This window comes from Rissa tridactyla, chromosome 1 (assembly GCF_028500815.1).
Source record: "Rissa tridactyla isolate bRisTri1 chromosome 1, bRisTri1.patW.cur.20221130, whole genome shotgun sequence".
In the NCBI taxonomy this organism is placed as follows: domain Eukaryota; kingdom Metazoa; phylum Chordata; class Aves; order Charadriiformes; family Laridae; genus Rissa; species Rissa tridactyla.
In genome coordinates, this window is record NC_071466.1 from 131,597,880 (window position 1) to 131,618,692 (window position 20,813).

Sequence of the window (20,813 nt, forward strand, 5' to 3'; positions counted from 1 at the left end):
CCTTAAAAAAACCGAGACGGGCGAGCTGAAGGGAGAACAACGGGCGGTGTACGGCGTGGCGAAAACTGCTAGAAAGCACACCGAAAAGGAGTCAAAGGAGCCTCACTGTAATCTTTAAAACTTCCTGACGTGTTAGCGTTTTGCCTGCCCGCCGTACTTTTACGTTAAGTTTGTATGAAACTTAACCATGTAGTTTTAAGAAAATAACTCTTTGGATCTTACCTGCCTTGTCAGCACCTAAGTAATTTTAAAGGTATTTATCAGCCAAAACCTAGAATATTTAGAGTATATCTACCCATCCTGTACATTTTCATTTAAAACACGTTTTCTTGTACGCTCCAACGAACCAGTTGCATTGACTGTGCAAATATGAGTGAAGTGTATGTAACATTCTGCATGAGCTCTGCTTCATTTAATTTGTGCACTTAACAAGTGTTTTAAAAAAAAAAATCTACAGTAAGGAATGTGTGGCTAAATGACACAGAACTCCCCTTTGTTTGTTGCCCGTTAAGACCTTGCACTCGTGTTGTTTTAGAAATTTCCTCTCTTGAGATAACACGCTGCATGTGTTAGTTACCTGGTTTAAGTTCCAGTTACTCCTCGCCTGCCAGGGGCGACAGGAACTGGCCATTCATTACTGTGAGCAGCAGGTATCATGAATGGGAGGGACCGTGAACGGAGACGGCTGCAGCACCCATCTTCCAGCGATCAGTCTGTGACCGGGAACGCTGCTTCCCCTCGTTTTCTGCAGTTATCTCAGTACTACAGCATTGTATTGAGCTACTAAGTGTTGTTTTAGAACAACATTTCCATTTCATGTCTGTAAGCACGTGTACAGTTCACTCTGTGCGCTGCCTGAAATGCTGTGGACAAAGCCCAACACCTCCACGGACGGTGTCTACTCCAGAGTTGCTTATCTGCTGTACAGAAGCCAGCAATGGCACACACACAGGACAAAATGACGAGGACCATGCAGCTACGTAGCTCTCTTCTGCACTTCAGGCTTGGAACAGCTCTGACTTTACAGCGCCAGGTTCCAGGAGGGAAGGAAACAGCAGCATAATCTGTTATCAGGCTGCATCCATCTCCAGGGATAGAGATGGGAAAGATTTAGCAAGTTTTGTCTAGTTTGTTTCCTTGCCTTGAACAAGAATAATACAAAGTTATCCCCTAAAGGAAAAAAATCTCATGCACCAATGAGTACATTCTGTGGAGGAGGATATCCCATTTTTAATGGATTGTTTCAGATTCATCACATACTGTCCTATGAGTGGATGCGGCACACCCTTCAACCTTCATGAAGCTTCAGCCTTCCAAAAAAAAAAAAAAAAAAAGAAAAAGAAAAAGCATTTCTCTAGAATCTCACGACCACCAGAGAAATCCCCTGAGACCTTCACGTTTGACTCTTCCTGCAGCTCAGCTAGGGAAGAGCAACCTCACAGCCCCGCCGCACATCTGACATTAATGTCAAATGCACGGGCGCACATCCACTTCCCAGCTTTCGCCAGAACCGCTAAGCCTGCGCCACGCTCCCTCCCCGCCGCCTCCCTCCGGCCTGCCTGGCCTCCCGTGTTTCCCGAGGCCCCGTGGCTATGTGCCACCAAGGGGACCCAGCCCTGCTCGACACCCTCCCTGTCACACAGCAGGGCGTCTGTCAGCGCTTGACTCCCCGCCTGCCCGGGTTCCAGTTTCTCGCCGGCCCCTCTGCGAGAAGGGAACGGCTCCCGCCGCCCTTGACAAGACTTTTTACCTCAGGGGCGGCTGCCGTTGGCCCGCCCGCGCGCCCCCGCAACGCCCCAGCGTCGAGGGGCTGCAACCGCCCCCGCGCGCCGCCCGCAGCCGGCGGCGATTGGCCGGAAGGGAGGGAGGGAGGGAGGGAGGGAGGGGGCGGAGACCGGCGGGCTCAAGGCCCGGCGGCGCTCCCGGCGGGCCCCGCGCCGTTTCCCGCCGCCGCGTCGCTATGGCAACGCCGTGAGGCGGGCGGCCCGGCCTAGCGCCGTCATGGCGGAGCCCAGCGCGGCGGTGAGTGACCCGGGGGGGTGTCGCTCTGGGCCCTCCCCGCCGCACGGCGCTGAAGCTCCGTTTCTTTCCTTCTCTCTAGGAGCAGCGCTGGCTGCAGGCAGCTGGCGATTTCGCCCGCCGAGCGCTCCCGGCCCGCGAGGGGCCTGGCAGGCCGGAGCCGCCGCCGCTGGACGCGGTGCTGCGGTGCCTGCGCAGCGCGGGTGGCGGGGACCTGCCGCTCGGCTACAGGTGACTGCGGGGAAGAGAGAAGGGGAGGGGAGGCGAGAGGAGGGGCGGAGAGGGATGAGGGGACCGGTGTGTATGTGTGTCCCTTTGGGCCCTGTGCGCGCCCTCCTCCCTTGCGCATGCGCGGTATCTTCCGGCGGAGACGCCCGTCCCGTCGCGTTCCACCCTGCAGGGCCCGGCCGCAGTCACGGGCCGGTGGAGCAGAGCTGGCGGGGACCTCCCGGGAGCTCAGCATGGCGGCTGTAGCAGCAGCAGCAGCTGCCGCCGCCGCCAAGCGAGCGCCGCTGGTTCATGTGCGAGATGCCTGCCCCGGATGCTGGGTGTGGGAGGGATGTTGTCGAAGACGGGTAACCGCATGCGTTTTCTTGGCTTCGATGCGCCCCCGATCGCTGTTGCGGTATGATTAAGCACCGTATCCGCCAGTCTGCGGTAGGTAGAGTGTGTAACCAAAGTAGGGCATCTCGCTGAGAGCAAGCTGCTGCGCTGCACGGCGTTTGCACGGCAGCTTCCCAGCTGGATCCTGCTAGTGTGCTAAGGAGGCTGTTCCTGGGCGTGGTATCCGAGGCTGTTGGCCACCTGAGGTCAGTCTCCGAGCGTGCACTCTAACAAAGGTGGAATCCAGGATGGTGTGGTCCATGTTTTAGTTGATAAAAGGCTTTTGGGTGCTTACAATTGTGAAAAACACGCAACTTGCTGAGAGAGCTGGATTGGAAGGTTTGGCTTGTCTGGATCTGTTTCTCTCTTGCTCCAATTTATGGTGTGAGAATGCCTGTTAAAACCCCTGGCACAGCTGGTTTTGGGACAAAGGTCAACTGGAATTGATTAGGGACTTGCGGCCTTTAATTTTATACTAATAGTTTATAAATGTAGATGGTTGGTCTTTCACACCAGATAAACTGATCTCATCTAAGCCATATTTTTTCTATAGACTACATTTTGCAATGTTTAAACCAGAGTTTGGTTTATATTCAGGAGAATTCATAGAGAAGAGTTGAAAGTAGTTGATATTTCTTTTGTATGGCTAATGGTCTGTTTGTGAGCAACATACTATGTATACAGCTAGCCATCAAGCCCTGGAGCACAGAAGAGGGCCTGTTTAGTGCTCTGTATGTGATAACCAGGATCCAGCGCACTGCTGTAGTTTTGGTTTCTCCCAAGAAGCAGTCAGCACATACAACAAAAACACAAGCAGCGCTGTGTTGTCCTTGTAGATCATAGATACCAGTGTTATTCCTGGCACTGCTCTGTCTCCGAGGATGGAGCAGTTTGCTTATGTCCTTTTCATCTAATCCTCCCCTGTTCAGATTCCTGCTGAATACATAAGTATCTGCATAAATTTATCTCGTGTGATTAATTTTTTTTTTATATAAATACTATTTATAGCTAATTCAGACCCATCACTTGTCTAGACTGGTTTCTGGCTTTGAACCTTTGATACCTAACTAATCAAGTGAAACTCTTCAAATTCATACTCTCTGAATTTGATTATGTCCTGCTACTAAGCAAGTGGGTGTTGTGAACAGAGCTCTAGTTTCACAACCTAAAATTGTCAGTGAACCTTATTGGAAACAAGTACCAAAATCGCTGGCTGGAGACCAGTTTGTATTCGCTCTTTCGGTGTTGATGTTAGCATGGACAGAGGACGTTCCTTAATTCTGTAGCATAGAGAGACAGGATGTAAACAACAATGATGAGTGCTGCCATGATCATATAAACACTGGAAAGGCTTAGAATCTACTGAGGATGCTGCCTTGTTTTCCCATATTCAGTGCCGTGGTCAGTCTAAGCATGATAGATGCTAAACTGCAAACAGCTTCACAAGTGGTTGATTTGATGTTACATCTCCTTCTCCCCCTCTCCCCAGAGCCAGGAGAGTTAGATGGAAAGACTGAGGGATAGCTTGGCTGTGTTACTGTAAGTGAAGGCCCAGTTCAAGATTACTGGCTTGCTGTCTCAAATTTGTATTGTGTGAGCTATCCACATGAGAGAATTTGTTCCAGAACTGTCATGATCTTCATCTAGAAGTTGTTCAGCCTTGCTTTTACTACATTTCAGCAATTTTTAGCGCTGGTTGATGAAATAAGCGTGTATTCGAACCTGTGTTTGTTACTGACATGTAGAACTGTGTTGCTCAGTTGTTGAGGTTTTCTCACAGTCTCCCATTCAAGCTAAAAGTCATGGAATGGTTAGAGTTGGAAGGGACCTTAAAGATCATCTAGTTCCAACCCCCCTGCCATGGGCAGGGACACCTCCCACTAGACCAGGTTGCTCAAAGCCCCATCCAGCCTGGCCTTGAATGCTTCCAGGGATGGGGCATCCACAGCTTCTCTGGGCAACCTCTTCCAGTGTCTCACCACCCTTACAGTAAAGAATTTCTTCTGAATATCTAATCTAAAGCTCCCCTCTTTCTGTTTAAAACCATTACACCTCATCCTATCACTACACTCCCTGATAAAAAGTCTCTCCCCATCTTTCCTGTAGGCTCTTTTTAGGTACTGAAAGACCACCATAAAGTCTCCCTGGAGCCTTCTGTTCTCCAGGCTGAACAACCCCAACTCTCTCAGCCTGTCTTCATAGGAGAGGTGCTCCAGCCCTGTGATTATCTTCATAACCCTCCTCTGAACCCACTCCAACAGGTCCATGTCCTTCTTACATTGGGGGCCCCAGAGCTGCATGCAGAGGGGTCTCATGAGAGCAGAGTAAATGTCTGAACTAGTAGCTGTTCTCCCCCTCACCTCCCCCGACATTTTATCAACTCTCAATTATTTATATTTTTTTTCCCAAGTGTCCCGCATGCCTGCTCAGGTAACCATAGTAGCAAAGGGTGTCTGTTTTCAGAGAGGGTGCTCAAGCAGAACATGTTGCCTGAGCTGAGAGAGATCCTTAAATGCCAGTGAATTAGTTGATTCTTGCCATGTGGTATCATCAGACCACGCCAACAGCTAAGGCTCTTCTGATTTAGCCAAGCTTTATCCACTGCAGTGATCACTGCAATTCCCAAACTTTGCAGACTGAGTTTTTTCTATAGTCTTGCTTTGCTTTTCTTTCCAGTTTCATCTCCATTGCTGACCTACAACGTCAGCAGTGCATGCCATGCTGCAGCCACCTGACCTGGAGCACTAATGAGTTTAAAGAATGGACTCATCAAGGACAAGGTGTTTTACCCATGCAGAGCGCTTTGCCAAGGGCTTATCTGATCTTGGTTGGCTATTTAACAGATGGAAGGCAAGAGGACAAAGAGAAGTTGGTAGATGGTTGCCTATACTTGAAAGACAATACTGGGATCATTCCATGTGAGGTATGTCCTCAGTCTGAGGAATTCTGCGTTTATTTCCACTTCGGGAGCAACATCATAGACCACCAGGGGCTTCAGATGGTCTGCTGAAGTCTGTAGTGAGGGAAATGATGCATGTATGTAACAGGCAGGAAAACGGCAAGCTCAGATCCCAGGAAGATGATAGAACATGTAAAATTTGTCATTGCTAGGAGGGCAAACACCGAATGTGCTGGCCTGGAAAATGAGGCAGCCTAATATACAGTTCTGTTGAATTCTCAACAGTATGAGGTGCCCTGGGAGATCTGGAGGTCATAGCACTACCGTCTATTTGTTGAACTCCAACTAGTGGAGCAGAAATAACTTTCTGGAGAGTTGTACTGGGTGTTCAGTGATGCATTGATGACATACTGTCAGGAAATAATAGCTTGTGCGACAGTGGTACTGAATTAAAAGCCTTCTGAAGGTCATAGCATGGAGAGCCTAGATAAAAGGTAACCCCTAGAGTGGGTGATGAGAAAGCACTGAGGTTGAGGTTCCCAAGGATGTAAAGACTAGGAAAAAGTTGTACAGGTATGAACTTCTAACTGAAAACACAGGGGAAAAGAAAGCAGGTGAGAATTGTAGAAAAATCATCTGAAAATAACTAAGTGTTGCAGTGAATTAATTATCACCTTGCTGGGAGGGTGTGACTGTAACTCAGGAAATGCTAGCTGTAGAGCTCAGCAAATCTGTTCCAGATCTGCATCTGGAAGGACAGAAGCTCTCCATGCAAGATAGGAGAGTGGGCAGAAGACACTGCTCTCATTTAGTAATGAAGCCCAGCAGTAGAACAAGAGTTTGTGATGTGCATACAAAGGTAAATTAGTCATGAACATTGCAAGTAATGCTGAGAAAACATACTGTAGTTCATCTCAAGCTTCTATCTCTATCTTTTGTCTTAGCTCCTGCATTTTGAACTTGAGTGGCTGGAGTCACTGTTCCTCTTCCCAAGCTGGTCATATATACCACAGACAGACCAGAGCGCAGCAGGGTACGTGGAAATCCTGGTGGATCCGGTGCCAGTAAATCTCCCAGAGGAAGTACCTGACAGCATTCCAGTCACCTATCCAGCATCAGCTGAGCCACTGCTTACCTCCAGGTAAACACCTAGCGTGCTCAACTCTATTGTAGCTCTGTTGCTGTGGTTTCCCAGGTACCATGAAGAGAGCTTGGCTTAGGAAGAGTCAAATTCTCTTTCTGCCCCAGGTGAAAGCATAACGGTGGGCAGTGGAAGTAAAAGTTATACAATAAAGCCACTTTTGATTAATTAGCTGGTTTCTAGGACTTTATTGCAAGTTTTTATTCTGTATTTCGACAAAATAAGACAAATTTTAATTATTTCTGGATGTATTTTGATACTACACAAAGGACATAAGGATAAAGTATGATTCAGCTTTCACGGAGGCTAAAATTCACTCTTGATTACCACAACTTTTTTTTTTTTTGAACCTACAGTGAACCAAAAATATTATTGAAAGTAATTCTAAATTCTAATGTGAAATTAATGTACACCACTGGTCAGGTTCCGAAGGGGGCCTACAAGGAAGCTGGAGGGACTTTTTACAAGGACATGTGGCAATAGTATGAGGGGTAATGGCTTCAAACTGGAAGAGGGTAGATTTAGATTAGATATCAGGAAGAAATTTTTCACTACGACGGTGGTGAGACACTGGAAGAGGTTGCTCAGGGAAGTGGTGGATGCCCCATCCCTGGAGGTGTTCAAGACCAGGCTGGATGGGGCTTTGAGCAACCTGGTCTAGTGGGAGGTGTCCCTGTCCACGGCAAGGGGGTTGGGGGGTTGGAACTACATGATCTTTAGGGTCCCTTCCAGCCCAAACCTTTCTATGATTCTTATCAGATTGCTGAGATAAAGGTGCCAGCTAAATGTCTGCTGATAAGAGTGACTGTTGTCCTTGGTGGAAATAATACTTACAGTATGTGAAAATGTAGCTGGTGGAATTGCAAATCTTACTGAAATTGATAATTTCAAGTTGTGCTAGATCATGTTTTATCTTCTTGAATAGAGAATTCTTGGTGTAATTCAGTAAGAATTAAATGTAACTAGTCAGGCTGCTTTAGTTTCTTTTTAGTTTTCTTTTGTTTTAATTGAGTTTATCTGCTTGTGAGAAAGTTTAAGCTTAAGGGATTTAGCTCAACAGACCTTTCTAAAGAGACAACTATTTCTATATTTAATTTACACTCTCAGGCTTTTAACATAAAGCTCCTCTGCTATTCCCTGGTACCTGATCAATTTTCTATGCTCTTTCTTCAAAAATTTTACCAATAAAGTGCTGGTACATGTGCGTGTGGACGTCCTGGTATTTCTTTTAAAAAAAGTCATAAAGTTGGATAATTGTCTATATGTTTTAGAATCAAGAATGTGTTTGTTTAGAGTAAGTGGGATGGTTATATTCAAGTCTGGTAGGAGTTAAAATGAAACTGACACATGAAATTACATTTGTTTGTTTGAAATGAATTATTTTTTTTTCACTTTTTGAAATGAAAGTTTGAAATGACAAACAGAAATGACTGAAGAAATGTCACCTCTCTCTCCTCTCATCTGCTTTCAGTTTTGCTGCTCTTTCACCCTGTGCCAAGTTTGTTAGGAAGACTCCATTGTTGCTCTCAGCCCTCTTTTGTTTATAGGCTTGGAGCTTCTACGGTGTCACTTTCCGTGGATCTACAAAGCAAGTTCTGTTTTCTGATGAAGAATTTCTTGTGACTCTTTTTTCCTTTTGACCTGTAATTAGCTTCTTGTTTGTGGTAAAGCTTTTTATAATCTGGCTGTTGTCATGGAACACGTGAATTTGTTCAACACAACCCTGCTGTCTTCAAATATTAAGGTTTTTTAAAATATCAAAGGGATTTAGTATGTAAAAGTTAAAGTAAGAATTTTGTAGCCAAATATTGTTTTGAAAACTTCTCTGAGAGACGGTCCATATTACCTTGTTGGATCCTTTATTTCCAGAGAGTACATGCTGTATATTTGTTTATTTTGCTTTTCAGATATTTTTGAGTTATTTCATCTCCGATTCCCTTTGCCTCCTCAATTGTCCTCTAGGATTCCATGTAAGAAAAGGTCAAAGCTCACTGTGGCCGGTGAATTGGCTAGACTCGGGCCTCTCCTTTGTATTCACCAGAAGACATTCTTCTTTCTGTTTCTGAAATGCTTCACTTCAACTGTTTGGGTCCCTGTGCTGGTGCAGGTAAGTCCTTGTAATTTTGTTCATAAATTGACTGTCTGTGTATGTGCTAGTTGATTAATTTGTTGAAGCTTGCCCTTGGCTTCCCAGTTTGATTTATTCTTCCTTTTACTAGTGTTTCTCTGATTTTTTTGTTTGTTTGTTGTATTTATTTTTATTTATTCCATGCAGCCTACAATAGTCCGTGTGTGTAAGAAGTCTAGTTCTATGCCCTGCAGAAATACAGCCCTCCTCCCTCATGCAGTTGCGGTGTCCTCGAACATCTTGCAGATATAACCCTTTTGCTAAGAGTGTGAGGCAATCCTCTTGAAGGAGAAGTTTTTTTCGGTGGGGTTATCGTGCTTAGGAAGAACTTTTTCCAGTGCAGCAGATGCTGATGTCACTTTTGGTTTCTCTGCTCTAGAAGCCCAACCAGATGGCATGGCATCGTGTCCTCCATTTGGGTCGCAGGTACACAATAACAGGCCTGAGTGTGTCCAGCCTGAAGAAATCTGGACAAAGGATGTTTGTCACTGGTGTTTCTTCCTGCCTTCTGCCCTACTGTGCAGAGCAGGTGAGGGAGCAGCCACTGGACAGTGCTTGGCAAGGAGAGTCCACTCAGTCATCTTCCTTTGGGACTCCTGAGCAGCTCAGTAATTCCTTAGAGCTGGGAGTTGAAGACGAGAGGCCAGGATCAATCAAAGAGTCCAAGATCATCTCATATGTGGTAAGGATTCGTAGGGTTCGCCTTCACCCACTTGTGCTCTAGGGTTTCAGCTGCTGGCCCGCAACGTCTTATTTCCATCATTAATTTATTTCCCTATTGCTCAGGCCTATGTGTCTCTTATGTTCTGGGAGTCTTTACACTCCTGTAACTTTCTGTTTGCTTTCTATTTAGGGAACTGTCACCAAAATACTCAATGTCCAAGCTGGTCTCTTTTTACTGGATAACAAAGTCTGCTTGTGCCTTGCTTACCAGCAGTTCTTGAACTCTGCACGTGGACTCCGACCAGGAGCATGTGTGGAGGTAAGCTGAGACTTACGAAGCATAAAGCATTCAGTGGAAAATACTCAGGCCCTGGGGACAGCTCGTGAGTGTGTGGGTCAACAGAAGACTACGGGAACATTGGAATTATTTCAGCAAGTATCTGGAACAAAGTTGGGGATCTTTCTGTCTAGGCTTGGTCATGATAATCAAAATTATTATTATCTGATTACTCCCTAAGGAGTCAGGTCCCTCAGGCCCATTGGATTTATAGACAATCCAGTCAAGTGACAAAGGATTTAGGGTGGGGTGATGGTTTTGGGGTGTGGTGGCAGACTAGCCATCTCCTTTCTTAAATTGTATGTCTGTGTATCTCAGCTCATCGATGTCCACCTCCTGCAGAAGCCTCTGGTATCCTTCCCTTTCATTGTTCTTGGTGCTTGCCTGAGCAGCACTGTTGTGCTGAAGAGTTTTTCAAGGCTCAGCACCCCCTACCAGCCACCAGCTTCTTCAGGAAATCTCTACTTACAGCTGCTCTTCCGCTACAACCTTGGTATGCCACTCTACCTCTGGCTGGTGAGCCTCCTGGAGACATTTGAAGAGAGGTGAGGACAGTTCTTCTGAAGTCAGGCTATGCGTAAATGTGCTTTGTAGACTACCTGGGCGTCTTCTAGACCAAGGGTTCACAAAATTTCTGGGCTTGTATACTAATAGCAGCAGCAATTGCTTCTGGTTTACCAACCTAAGTAAGCCATTCATGTAGATTTCACATGATGTCCAGTTGCTTGTACCTTGCAGTTACTCTTATGAGAAAATCCTTTACGTTTTTCCAGTGCGTGTGCAGTAAGTCCACTGCTCTCAGGAAGCTGCAGCACTCTAGAGCATGTGCTCATGTACTTCTGCACAGGAAGTTTTGTCCTGAGGTATGGAAGCACTGTAGAGATGTGCACCTGCCAGTGTGGTTTGCGTGGCAAATCAAGGTGGGCAGTGAGGCTGAAGCTGGAAACTGCTGCTACAATCAGGTCACAACCAATATAAAGGCTCTTGTGTCCTGGCTGCTCACAGGAGCAGCAGCAGCTGATCAGCATATTGCTTTGAGGTATTCTGAGTATTGCCAGTAGTGTCAGCATTCATTTGAGAGCCTCCGTCTTAGCAGATTTTCCCACACATGCCTATCTCTGGGTCCTCCAGATGGCTTCCTGCTCTCCCTGATGACTCTGCTCTGTTCACGTGACAGCTGTGGGCCAGTTTCTGGGTTTACTTCTGGGTTCTGTTCATGAAAGTATTTGTGTTTGTTTTGGAATAGTTATGGTTGATCAGTGTAACTGCTGCCTTGGACTTTAAAAACTAAAATGTATATATTTAATCTCAGGCAGTCAAGTAGCAGCTTACAGAATGCTGAGTCTTCCTGTGCTTTACTGACACTGTGGAATTTTTACCGTGCGTTCCAAAAAACCAGCTTCGGTCTTGCCCCAGGAATGACACTAGCTATAAGTTTTGGTTTTTATTAGCTTTTCCACTTCCTTTAAATGTGATCAATAAGTCTTGCTACTGCTTGAAAGTTGTTCCAGTGAGTTAGTTCCTATCTCTTTTTATTTGAGTTCACTTTCTGTTATTAAGTCTTTTTTTGACTGTCAGTGTGACCACTTCTAGGCATTCAAAAGCAGTGAGCTAGACTTCTGAAAGGAAGACAACACAAGGGAAATACTGGAACAAGAGCAATCTGTGATTGTTTCTGGTTTTTGCATAATGTAAAAGAAAGCCAAGTATACCTAACATGAGTAATCCTATCAAGCTTAGCCAAAATGCAGTGTTGTCCATTTGTGCGACTTAGAGGGAGATTATTTTTGGGTGGGTTTTTTTGTCCACTTGAGTTTTGAGATTTTGCCAGTCTGTCCATGTCTGTATATTTTTCCTGTTCTTTGTCTGCTTGCCTGACATAAATCTGCATCACCCTTAAATGTTCCTTTTTTAGTAACGTCTTGTTCTTTTTGCACTCTCCTTAGTTCTTGTCGTACATAGCACATTCACTCATAGCAAGCAGAAAGAATCTCTGACTTACATGCAAAACTCACGAAGAAGCAAGGACTGCTAATGCTTCTGTCTGAATTTTTTTCAGGTTTTCTTGTTTCTTTGGGCGTCGTCGACTGTTGCTTAGCTCTACGCACCGAAACCCTGGAGCTGCTGAGAAGTTCCTTGTCCCCCTTCTGCAAGCTGTAGTGCCAGATAGAGAGAAAGCGAGAGATATTTATAATGAAATCCTAGCAAAAATACACCAGTGTCCCCTGCAGAAGGTGAGTAAATGCTCTGTGAGCTCTTTCCTGTTTGTCTGATGGGGAAAAAAATTCAGCTGGTTCATTCTTTCTTTTTTTTTCCGTAGTATTTGACCCTGAACCCCCCGTGCCAGGCCCCATCTCTGTCTGCAGTTTTCCGTGTGGCAGAACAGAAGAGCTGGGAAGGTTTCAGTCCATCACAGCTGCTTTCCCCCTTGGAGGCACAGCACATGGGCACCCAGGAGCTGAATCGCAGACTGTCCTGGTCCTACTGCACACTCTCAGCAGGAAGCTTCCAGCCCCGATTGGTAAGTGCCTACTTCCCTTTACTGTCGGTGCCTCGAGAGTTCCCAGTTCTCCTCATACCTTCCAGCACCCTGTCTGATGTATTGCTGTTCCTCCTGTTAGGGAATGACACTGCTTTTCTCACCTGTGGCATGTTGAACACAGGCTGAATTTGGGCTGCTGCTATGCACACTTCAATTTATGGCCTTCAAAGATGGGAAGTGTTTGGTGCTCTTTGCAGCTTTCTTTCTGTTGCAGATACTACTGGGTGTGCTGAGAGTCTCCTCCAGGAGCAGTTCCCTCCAGCTGCAGGACAAGAGCAGCACGCTTCCCTGCGTGATATCCCATAAGGATGGTAGCCCCTTTGCCCATACAGCTCTCATAGGTATGTCCCATTAAGCTAAATTTGAGAGTGCTGAGCTTTTCCTGTTCTGCCGTCCAGCTCCAAAAGAAGGAAGAGGAGACTTGGTGTGGAGATGCTGAACTGTCACTGCCTGGCCTCGTGACTGTAAAATGAGGAAATCGAGCTTGCTGTTTTTCTATTCTCTTTTTATTAGCTCAGCTCCTATCTCTGCGTTTGCAGGATCACTCTTGCAGGTGGAAAACTACCAGCTTGTAGTGGAGAGATTCCTTCAGACTGATTTTCCCTCCTGGAAGCAGCTGTCAAATCTGGAGCATGTGAGGGAGAAAAAAACCAGGCAAGTCCCTTTATTCAGTGCTTAAAAATTAAAATCTTCACTCTGCCATTCCACAGTATTTGGACTATGATAAAGCTGCTTAGTGCCAAAGCAACTGTCCTTTGCTATTGGCAGGAAAGGAGATCTTTATCAGCAACAGACCCACCATCTCAATTTTGTTCAGAATACACTCCGCCTGGTAGCTGCCCTTTACTTCACCCTTTCCCGCTGCTCCTGCTGAATACCTGCGGGGCAGTCGCCAGCAGTGCTTTTCCCAGATGACTGCTTGTTTCAGACAGTCCCCCCTCAGGAACAGGGAGTTTCACTGCTACCATTTGTCATTTCAGTGTCTATGTGCAGTTCTACTTTGAGGATGTTCAGGTTCTCCATGCTGCTGAAGGACAAATCCAGAAAGCCCTTAGGAGAGGAAACAGCTCCTCTTTGAGGAAGAAGGACGATGACAGCTTAACATCTGAAGTGAAAACCCCAGAGGCAAAAACAATGAAATTGGAGGATCCCAAGCCAGATACTCACAGAGATGAGAACTGTCAGAAGGGCCAGAGCAGCACTAGAACAACCAGCTGTGTATCTCACCTATTCTTGGTTACCCAGAAAGAGGGTCTTATGTTACGCAATTACCAACTACCCAGAGAAGAAGATGGAGAAGGACAGGACCTGCAGCGCAGTTTCCAGGCCACAGTGCTATGGCTGGGCAGACCTCGGCTCTGGAGCCACCACACAGAAACCGGGAATCTACCGGAGCTGGAAGAGAGCAGCTGCGATGGAAAAGAGGGCATGACACGGCAAGAAGTGAGGCAGGAGGCAGCTTTAGGGGGGGCAGCTTTGATAAGGCTGGGAGCTGGCTTCTCAAGGAGCTTGTGTGATAATTAAGATTCCTAATCAACGGGAGTTATTTTTGTCTTGGTTATCTTTGATGGTACTAACCTTACTTCTCAAGCAAGATGTTATTTTTGGCTTGCCTTCTTCTTGCTGTATTTTTCATTTTCTACCTTTTTCCTAACATTTCTCATCACCTTTTTTCTCTCTCTCTCTCCTCCCCTCTGCCTCCAGACACTACTGCTCTTCATGGGGAAGTCTCTACGATGGTTTCCATTTCTGCATCTGGATGGGCTGTATCGCTTCATTGTGCCCCACTGCTCGGTAAGAGAGAAATTGTCTTGCTGTTTCCTGTCAGAGACTTTTTACTGACCTGTGCGTGGGAGTCAGGGAGTCAGAGGGTCACTAAGCTCTTTTTGAGGCTTGGAATTCCCACCCATCTTGCCAAGGAACTGCTTCTGTTCTGTGTTTGGTTAAAATTTTCAGAGCTCTGAGTTCAGTGGATTTTATTTTTCTTTAAACCACCGTTCTTCAGTGGTCCTTTTTTCCTATATAGCTTTCATCTCCTTCCTTTAATAATCCACTTTCTTGCCTTGTCACTCTTCTCTCAGGACTTGGAAGTGTTTGACAAGCTCTGTTTTCCACCTGTGCCAGCGAAGTTCCTGAGCGGGTCATCCTGCCCCCTGTGCCTGCCTGTCCAAGATACCTGGCACTTACAGCATGAAACATGGATCTCCTGTCTGAGTGAGCACCAGGTACGCAGTGCCTTATTGATCTGGACTTTCACAGGGGATTTGTAGATCTCTTCAGAACTAGAACTCTCCAGAAAATTATCGATACAGAATGCCTTGTTGATGAGACCATTCTGCTCTAAGCTCCATCAGAGGCTGCTGCTGGGCTTCGCGTTTTCCTGCCTCAGGATTAATTTGGGGAAGAAGCATCAGTTGCTTGATGTGGCTCTAAGCATGCAGAGCTTGTCTTTACTGCTCTGGCTGGGGGTAGCCATAAACTACAATCCGTCTGTGTCTCCCCCTCTTTCTAGCTGGCAACCAGGTCGATGCTGAGAGGCATGAACCAGAGAATTTCCTCCATTCCAGAAGTAATTAGCAACAGGTATGTTAATCTGCCCCAAATTAGATGTGACCGTGCCTCAGGGAGTAGGTCTGCATTTGTCTTTATTGGAGACAGTACTACATTAAACAGCAATGAATTATCCACCCTAGGAATACGGTTTGCAAATCTTCCTATGTCCAAGTAATCCAGGCTGTCCCCATCCTGTTTATCAAAGTTAAAGGGGTTAAAGGTTGCAAAACTTCAAAATGGTGTCCAGAAAAAGTTTGAGCTACTACTGGTGTGGACTAGGTTCCAGAGGTCTCTGCTAAATTCCTGTCAGAAGTGTAAACAGGTGCATCTGGGAAAATCAGGCTGAAGGTGTAAGGTTTTTTTGTTGTTTTTTGATTGTTTTGGGGTGACTTGCTCAAAAAAATACTGGGGTTAGACGCTTTTCTGTTGAAAGCATGTTTAATCTGGGGTGATATGCATGCACGCTGAAATCTTCATCAGTGCCTTATGGTGAACTGAGGGGTTTTTGGTTGCCTTCTTTCTCTAATTAAGAAAAACAATTAGGAGTTAAGCAGGTAGAAGGCTGTAGTGCCTCTCTTCACTGCTGAGCCTGAAGAGGCAGAAAGCGAGTTAAAAGGGCCTCTTGTCCCTTTTAACTCTGCCTCTGAAGGCAAGCTCAGGTGTTCAAGGGCAGGTTCCCCTGAAACCCATCTCAAGAAACAGCACTCCACCCTGTCCTTTGTGGCAATCTTGTAGTCAGGCCTTCTTCCACTCCCGTTGTCTTCAGGCAGGACAGAAATCCTGGTCTGCTCTCAGTTTCACAGGTTCCCTGGTTTCTTTCTCTGGTGAGATAGTGGAGAGGACTCTGTGTGCCTCTCTCAAGAATGGGAAGCCGTCTGTGACTCTCAGTCTTCAAAAGCAGAAAGGTAAGATTGTGACAGCCTGTAAGGTAACAACAGTTTCATTTTTGCTTCTTTCTGTTTCGGAGAGACAGTATACTTGGCTAACTGTGCTCCTGTATCTGAGAATAGTGGAAGCATGACAGGATGTTGCATCCCATTGCCTGTGAGAGGGCTAAGAAACTGTACCCTGCATGGGGATGGGAATGGGAATACTGTACCTGGAAAATGTGTGAGGTGGAACAGTGATAGCCTCATTGTAGTGCGAGGGAAAACACCTTTAGCAGGTCCAGCTCAGTGACAGGCTGTGCTAACCTGTGCGTGAGCTCATGGTTTGTGTGGTTCTGTGCCTCCTCAGGGAGTCTGCTAGACAGTGATCACAGCGTGAAGCTCAGCGTCTCAGTTGCTCCAGGCTCCCCTGTTGTGGTGGACATCTACATTGCTGCCGCCTATCTGCAGCATCTCTGGGGTTTGCTACCGGGAGCCAAGATCTTCTTCCAGAACTTGGAACGCAAAATCTCCAGGTACCCCTGTCTTTAGAGCCCTGATCCTGGGCCCCAGCTCTGACTTCTCTTACTGAAACCATCTCTAAGCCTTTCCTCCTGTGGACTTACCTCAGCCCTTGCCCATGCCTTCGTGTCTCCTACTCCCATGCTACAAATTATTTTCTTACCATGTTACAGAAATAAGGCCAACCCAGCCATGCCAAGAAAACCGAGAGGTTTGGTTTCTGACATCTACTCTTTCATATTGCAGATTCCATAATGTTTATTGCACGTATATTGCCACCAGCTGTGTAAGCATCGTATCTCTGCCAGCTTCTCACCTATCTTCTCCTTCAAGGTGAGTCCAGTGTCTCTTCCCACTTTACAGTGTCCCAAAAAAGGTTTCTATGTTCCGAGCTTCTCACATTCCAATTTCTTCTAGTCCTGCAGGAGAAGCCTCATCCCCCTCGCTAGTGTTTCTATCCAACTTGCAAGCTCACCTTCAACACCTGCCCCAGGCACGGATTTTATGCCACTTGTCCTGTGTACTGACTCTGTCCCTGCAATGGGTTTGCTCGCTTTGCAGCAGCATCTTCAAAGAGGTACTCAAGCTTCCACAGAGGTAACTTGTGAGGAGCCTTGCAGATTCTCTACTCTAACGCATCCTCTGCTACCATGTAGAGGAAGTAAGAGTTCCTGTCCCAATTCCAAAACCTCTTTTTCCAGTGTCTGAAAAGGATTTGTTTATTAGAAAGGGACCAAAATGGCAACTGATGAGAAGTGTGCATCTGCTGTCAGGCAGGCTGACAGCTAGGAGTGGGGATGAAGCAAGGACATGCAGGGGGAGAATCTGACTCTGTTAATGCTCTGCGTTTCCCCTGCTCACTACTGTTGGAGTTCAGCACCTTGCAGCAGGTCACTTTTTCTCCCCGTACAAACTTTTCCCAAGGCGCTCATTGGAAATGCGGTGAAGTTCTTTAATCCTTTGTGTACTTAATTAGGGGAGGGTTAAAAGAAGCAGTGGCCCCTCCCCTTCTCTCTCTTATGCCCACCCATACATAGCTGTAGCTTTACTCTTTCTTCAGGGCAGGTGCACTCGACACAGTCCACCATGTCCGTCACACACAGGAGTGAGGCAAGCCAGTGCACGGTAAGCGCTGTAGAGATTGGATATGGAAAGAGGTGGGTAGGAGGGAATAAATTATACCACAGAGGGGAGAGGAAAATCAGATCAAGGACAGGATGTGGACAGAATAGCAAGGGCAGAAGTTAAAGTTGTCATGTCTTCCCAGTTGTGAACAGATCTCCCTCTCTCTTTACTGAGATCCCCTGTCTGGGACATGACCCTTGTGAGGGAGGCAGGTATTGTCCTGACCTCCCTCTGCATCTTAGTCCGCCTGCTTCTCCATAGGGTGTTGGTGGAAGACGGAACGGGTGAAGCTTTTGTGCTGTGCAGGAACCAGCAAGTCGCAGCAATGCTGGGCCTGAGCCTTGTCGAGTGGGAAGCTCTGCAGAACTGCGTGCAGAGCAGAGGCAGAGTGTCCATTCAGCATGGGGAGGCTACTGGCACGGGGGTGAGTGGGTTATTCTGGTAGCGAATGCAGCGTGCTGGGCTCAAGCTTCAGCTGGACTGGATTTCCCTCTGCTGTGGGGGTTCCAGCAGCTCTGTGCCTCCCTCTGCACGTTCACTGGCAACACACCCCTTCCTTCCTTCCTCAGTGTGTAGAGGAACCTGAGGATTTTGTTGCTTGCTACCTAAGGAGCCTGTGCAGGAGTCCTCTCATCTGTCGCCCCATCCTGCTGGATTTCAGGCTAGACAGGAAGCCCTCCAAGATCCTGCAGCCTGGTAAGCAAGCACTGTTGGCTTTTGTAATATTTAGCGTGGGAAGGAAGGGAGGAGCTGTCTCGCCAGGCTGGGGAAGGAAAGCCTTCACTGCCCACAAAGCAGGATCGTTGGAGGATTTCCATCGAATTATGAATTCTGTAGTGCAGACCTGAGATGTCTCTTAGCAGAACCATGGTTACAAAAATACAGAAATAATATTATAGAAGTCACTGTATACAACAATATCTTACGTTAATTTTTCTACTTTATACAGAGCATAAAAATAGTATTGAATTGTCCTTGTAGTTGTGAAAACTTGGAGCTTCTATGTTCAAATTTTATATACAGTTCCAAGAAAATATATTGGCTAAACAACCAGGATAGAATTGTTCTCAGGTGTCAGTAAGGGAGAAGGTGGGGGTTTGGGGGGGGGGGGGGTAGTGGTGGTGGGAGAGAACGTGTTTTATTAGCATTCCCCTTTTGCCCTTCTGTCCCCAATATTAAGGTACAGGTTTATTTCTGTGGGGTGCCTCTTACACACAAAACTGTCTCTGTTTTAGAGCAAGGTTCCCCATCCTTGTATGGCAGGGGGTTCTGGCCAGCCAGAGTTACTGTGCAGACCTCTCAAATCAAGTGGGTTTTGACTTCAGACAGGACAGCAGGTAGGGTCAAGACTAGGCCTGAAACTCCTCACCACAGCCACAGAGTTTAAAGCACTGAAGAGTTTTGAATTCATGGGTGCTGATGTGTGAGTTCACGCTGACACAACTGTGAAGTTGCTGCGTTAAGGGGACATTCTTAGCTGCTTGCGCTAACACTAGTGCTTGAGTATAAATCCAGGTGCTGCAGGGTTTGATTTGCTAAGCTCACCAGAGGATGCTCTGCTGTGGAGACGTTATCTTTTGGCTATCATGTAACACTGTCTGTAAGGCCAGGTTGCTGATAGTGATAAAAGATATAAAGCTCAGTGCATCAGCTATGTGAACAGCACATAGTTCACAGCGTTTCACAGTGTAAAATGTCTGCTTCCTCCAAGTTGGAGGGATGCTGGCCAAATGCATTCATCTACTCACATCCTGGATTCATTAATTGTGCTGTCCTTTAGGGTTTAGCGGATGCCAAGCAGCTGCTGCAAGGCCTTTCCTCCCCCAGCAACTTCTACAGCCATGTGCTAGAACAGAGCAGGAGCCCTGTGCTGAGTTGTTACAGGTTGTTATCTTTTCCCCTTCAGCTCCACTGCAGCTGAGAAATTTTCGGTGCGGTGAAATGGAGTTTGTGTCGCAAGTGGGACCTCGGCTGAGCCTGCTGTGCCTGAATGTGGAGGAAGTGGAACAAGGCGCCTTAAACTATCTGAACAGTGAGAGGATTAGGAGGGCATCTTGTCACTGCTGAGTGGGAGCCACTGCTTAGCATCTCTCCCAGTGGGAGAGGAAATACGGAAATACCTACTGGGATCGGGACTTTTTTTTTAATCCCCTTTCCAGTGGGAGCACGAGCCTGTGAGCACAGGGTGAAGGGTGCAGTCAAGAAGCTGCTGTGACCTGTGGAATTCCTGAATGGTCATTCTGGACCATTGCTACCAGCGAAACTGGGCAATGTTTTGGAAGAGAGATGTTCAATACTTTGGACCTAGGGCACACAATGCGTGTATTTTATGCGGTAGTATCTACTAAATAAAGCTATTAAAATACAGTTTAAACAACACTGTATCTACTTTGGGGTTTACTTGCTATGTGGGGAATGAGGCAGAACATAGATCTTTGGTTTATGAGCCAGAGCCAGGCATTTTGCAGATCATTCACTGTCTTCATGCAAAACTGTACACTTGCCACAAGGGATAGTCTTCTTAACCCAGTTGAAATTATTAAAATTATGTTTTTAAAGCATTTCCTTCCTCCAAGAAGGGAAGGGAAGTGAGTAAGTTACTGTTTGGATATTAAATCATGGTGCTAAATCACAGGGCTATATGGACATCATTTTGCAGCCTAAACAGTGGCCTGAACATTATGTGGGGCTGGTAGTGAGAGGAAGGCAGTGAGCTGGGATACAAATTCACAACCTGCTACGGGCTTGCCCATCTGTTCCTGATTAGGAAGGGGATGATTGCAATGGCATGTGCCAGTATCCATGGTGGCACAGGAGACTAACCAATGCAACACATGGGAGATCACCATTTGAAGAGATTCCTCTCCCGTCTGCTTACAGCCATGACCAAGTATTCTGCACTTGCTTTTTGGCAAAATAACATCCAGATCCTTCATCTTATGCTGTAGGCGAGTAAATTCCACACACAATTGCTTTGCTGCCGTATTCCATGTGCAGTGCTGAAGGCGTGTTTGAACAGCTACTCTGTGTTGGGGTTGGTTTGTTTGGTGTTTCCCCCCAGCCCTTCCCCCTTAGTTTGAGCTTTATGTTAAAGTTCAGGGGCTGGGTTCATTGAGCGTGTGTGAACTATCTTCCCTCTCAAGGCCGGCTGGCCGCTTCTAAGAGCAAAGGATGAGTGGCACAAGACCTGGCAGATGCCACCACTCAACAAAATTCTGAGACTCCATCCTAAAAGAGATTGCCACAATAGCTTAAAGCAAAGGTTTGCACGAGTTCTGTTTGACAGTCTTTTTTTTTTCTGCAGGTGCTTTCTGGAAAATGGTAAAGATTTTGCTAAAGCTTACTCCCCACCCTTCCTTATCAAAGAAAACAAAACACAAAAAAACCCCAAAATAAACTATCAGCCTGAGGAAAA

General features: G+C 46.5%; 1 protein-coding gene across 15 annotated transcripts; it reads left to right on the top strand.

Moving 5' to 3' along the window:
- The first annotated feature begins 1,929 nt into the window (after nt 1–1,929).
- Nucleotides 1,930–19,775, top strand: CTC1 (CST telomere replication complex component 1). 15 transcript variants are annotated; one of them, XM_054209645.1, is made up of 25 exons: nt 1,930–2,022; nt 2,102–2,250; nt 5,299–5,545; nt 6,466–6,662; nt 8,625–8,769; nt 9,170–9,472; nt 9,644–9,772; nt 10,109–10,335; nt 11,850–12,024; nt 12,111–12,311; nt 12,547–12,673; nt 12,872–12,986; nt 13,313–13,775; nt 14,037–14,126; nt 14,414–14,557; nt 14,845–14,915; nt 15,681–15,790; nt 16,122–16,287; nt 16,520–16,606; nt 16,691–16,850; nt 17,334–17,398; nt 17,660–17,822; nt 17,968–18,094; nt 18,634–18,735; nt 19,305–19,775. In XM_054209645.1, exons 1-25 carry the CDS (start codon nt 2,002–2,004, stop codon nt 19,463–19,465), a joined length of 3,945 nt encoding a protein of 1,314 aa, XP_054065620.1. In that variant the 5' UTR covers nt 1,930–2,001; the 3' UTR covers nt 19,466–19,775. The 15 variants fall into 15 exon arrangements, 14 of the variants coding, with proteins under 14 accessions (XP_054065620.1, XP_054065629.1, XP_054065648.1 ...); XM_054209654.1 differs by lacking the exon at nt 18,634–18,735; XM_054209618.1 differs by lacking the exons at nt 1,930–2,022; nt 2,102–2,250 and adding an exon at nt 2,391–2,644.
- The last annotated feature ends 1,038 nt before the right edge of the window (nt 19,776–20,813 follow it).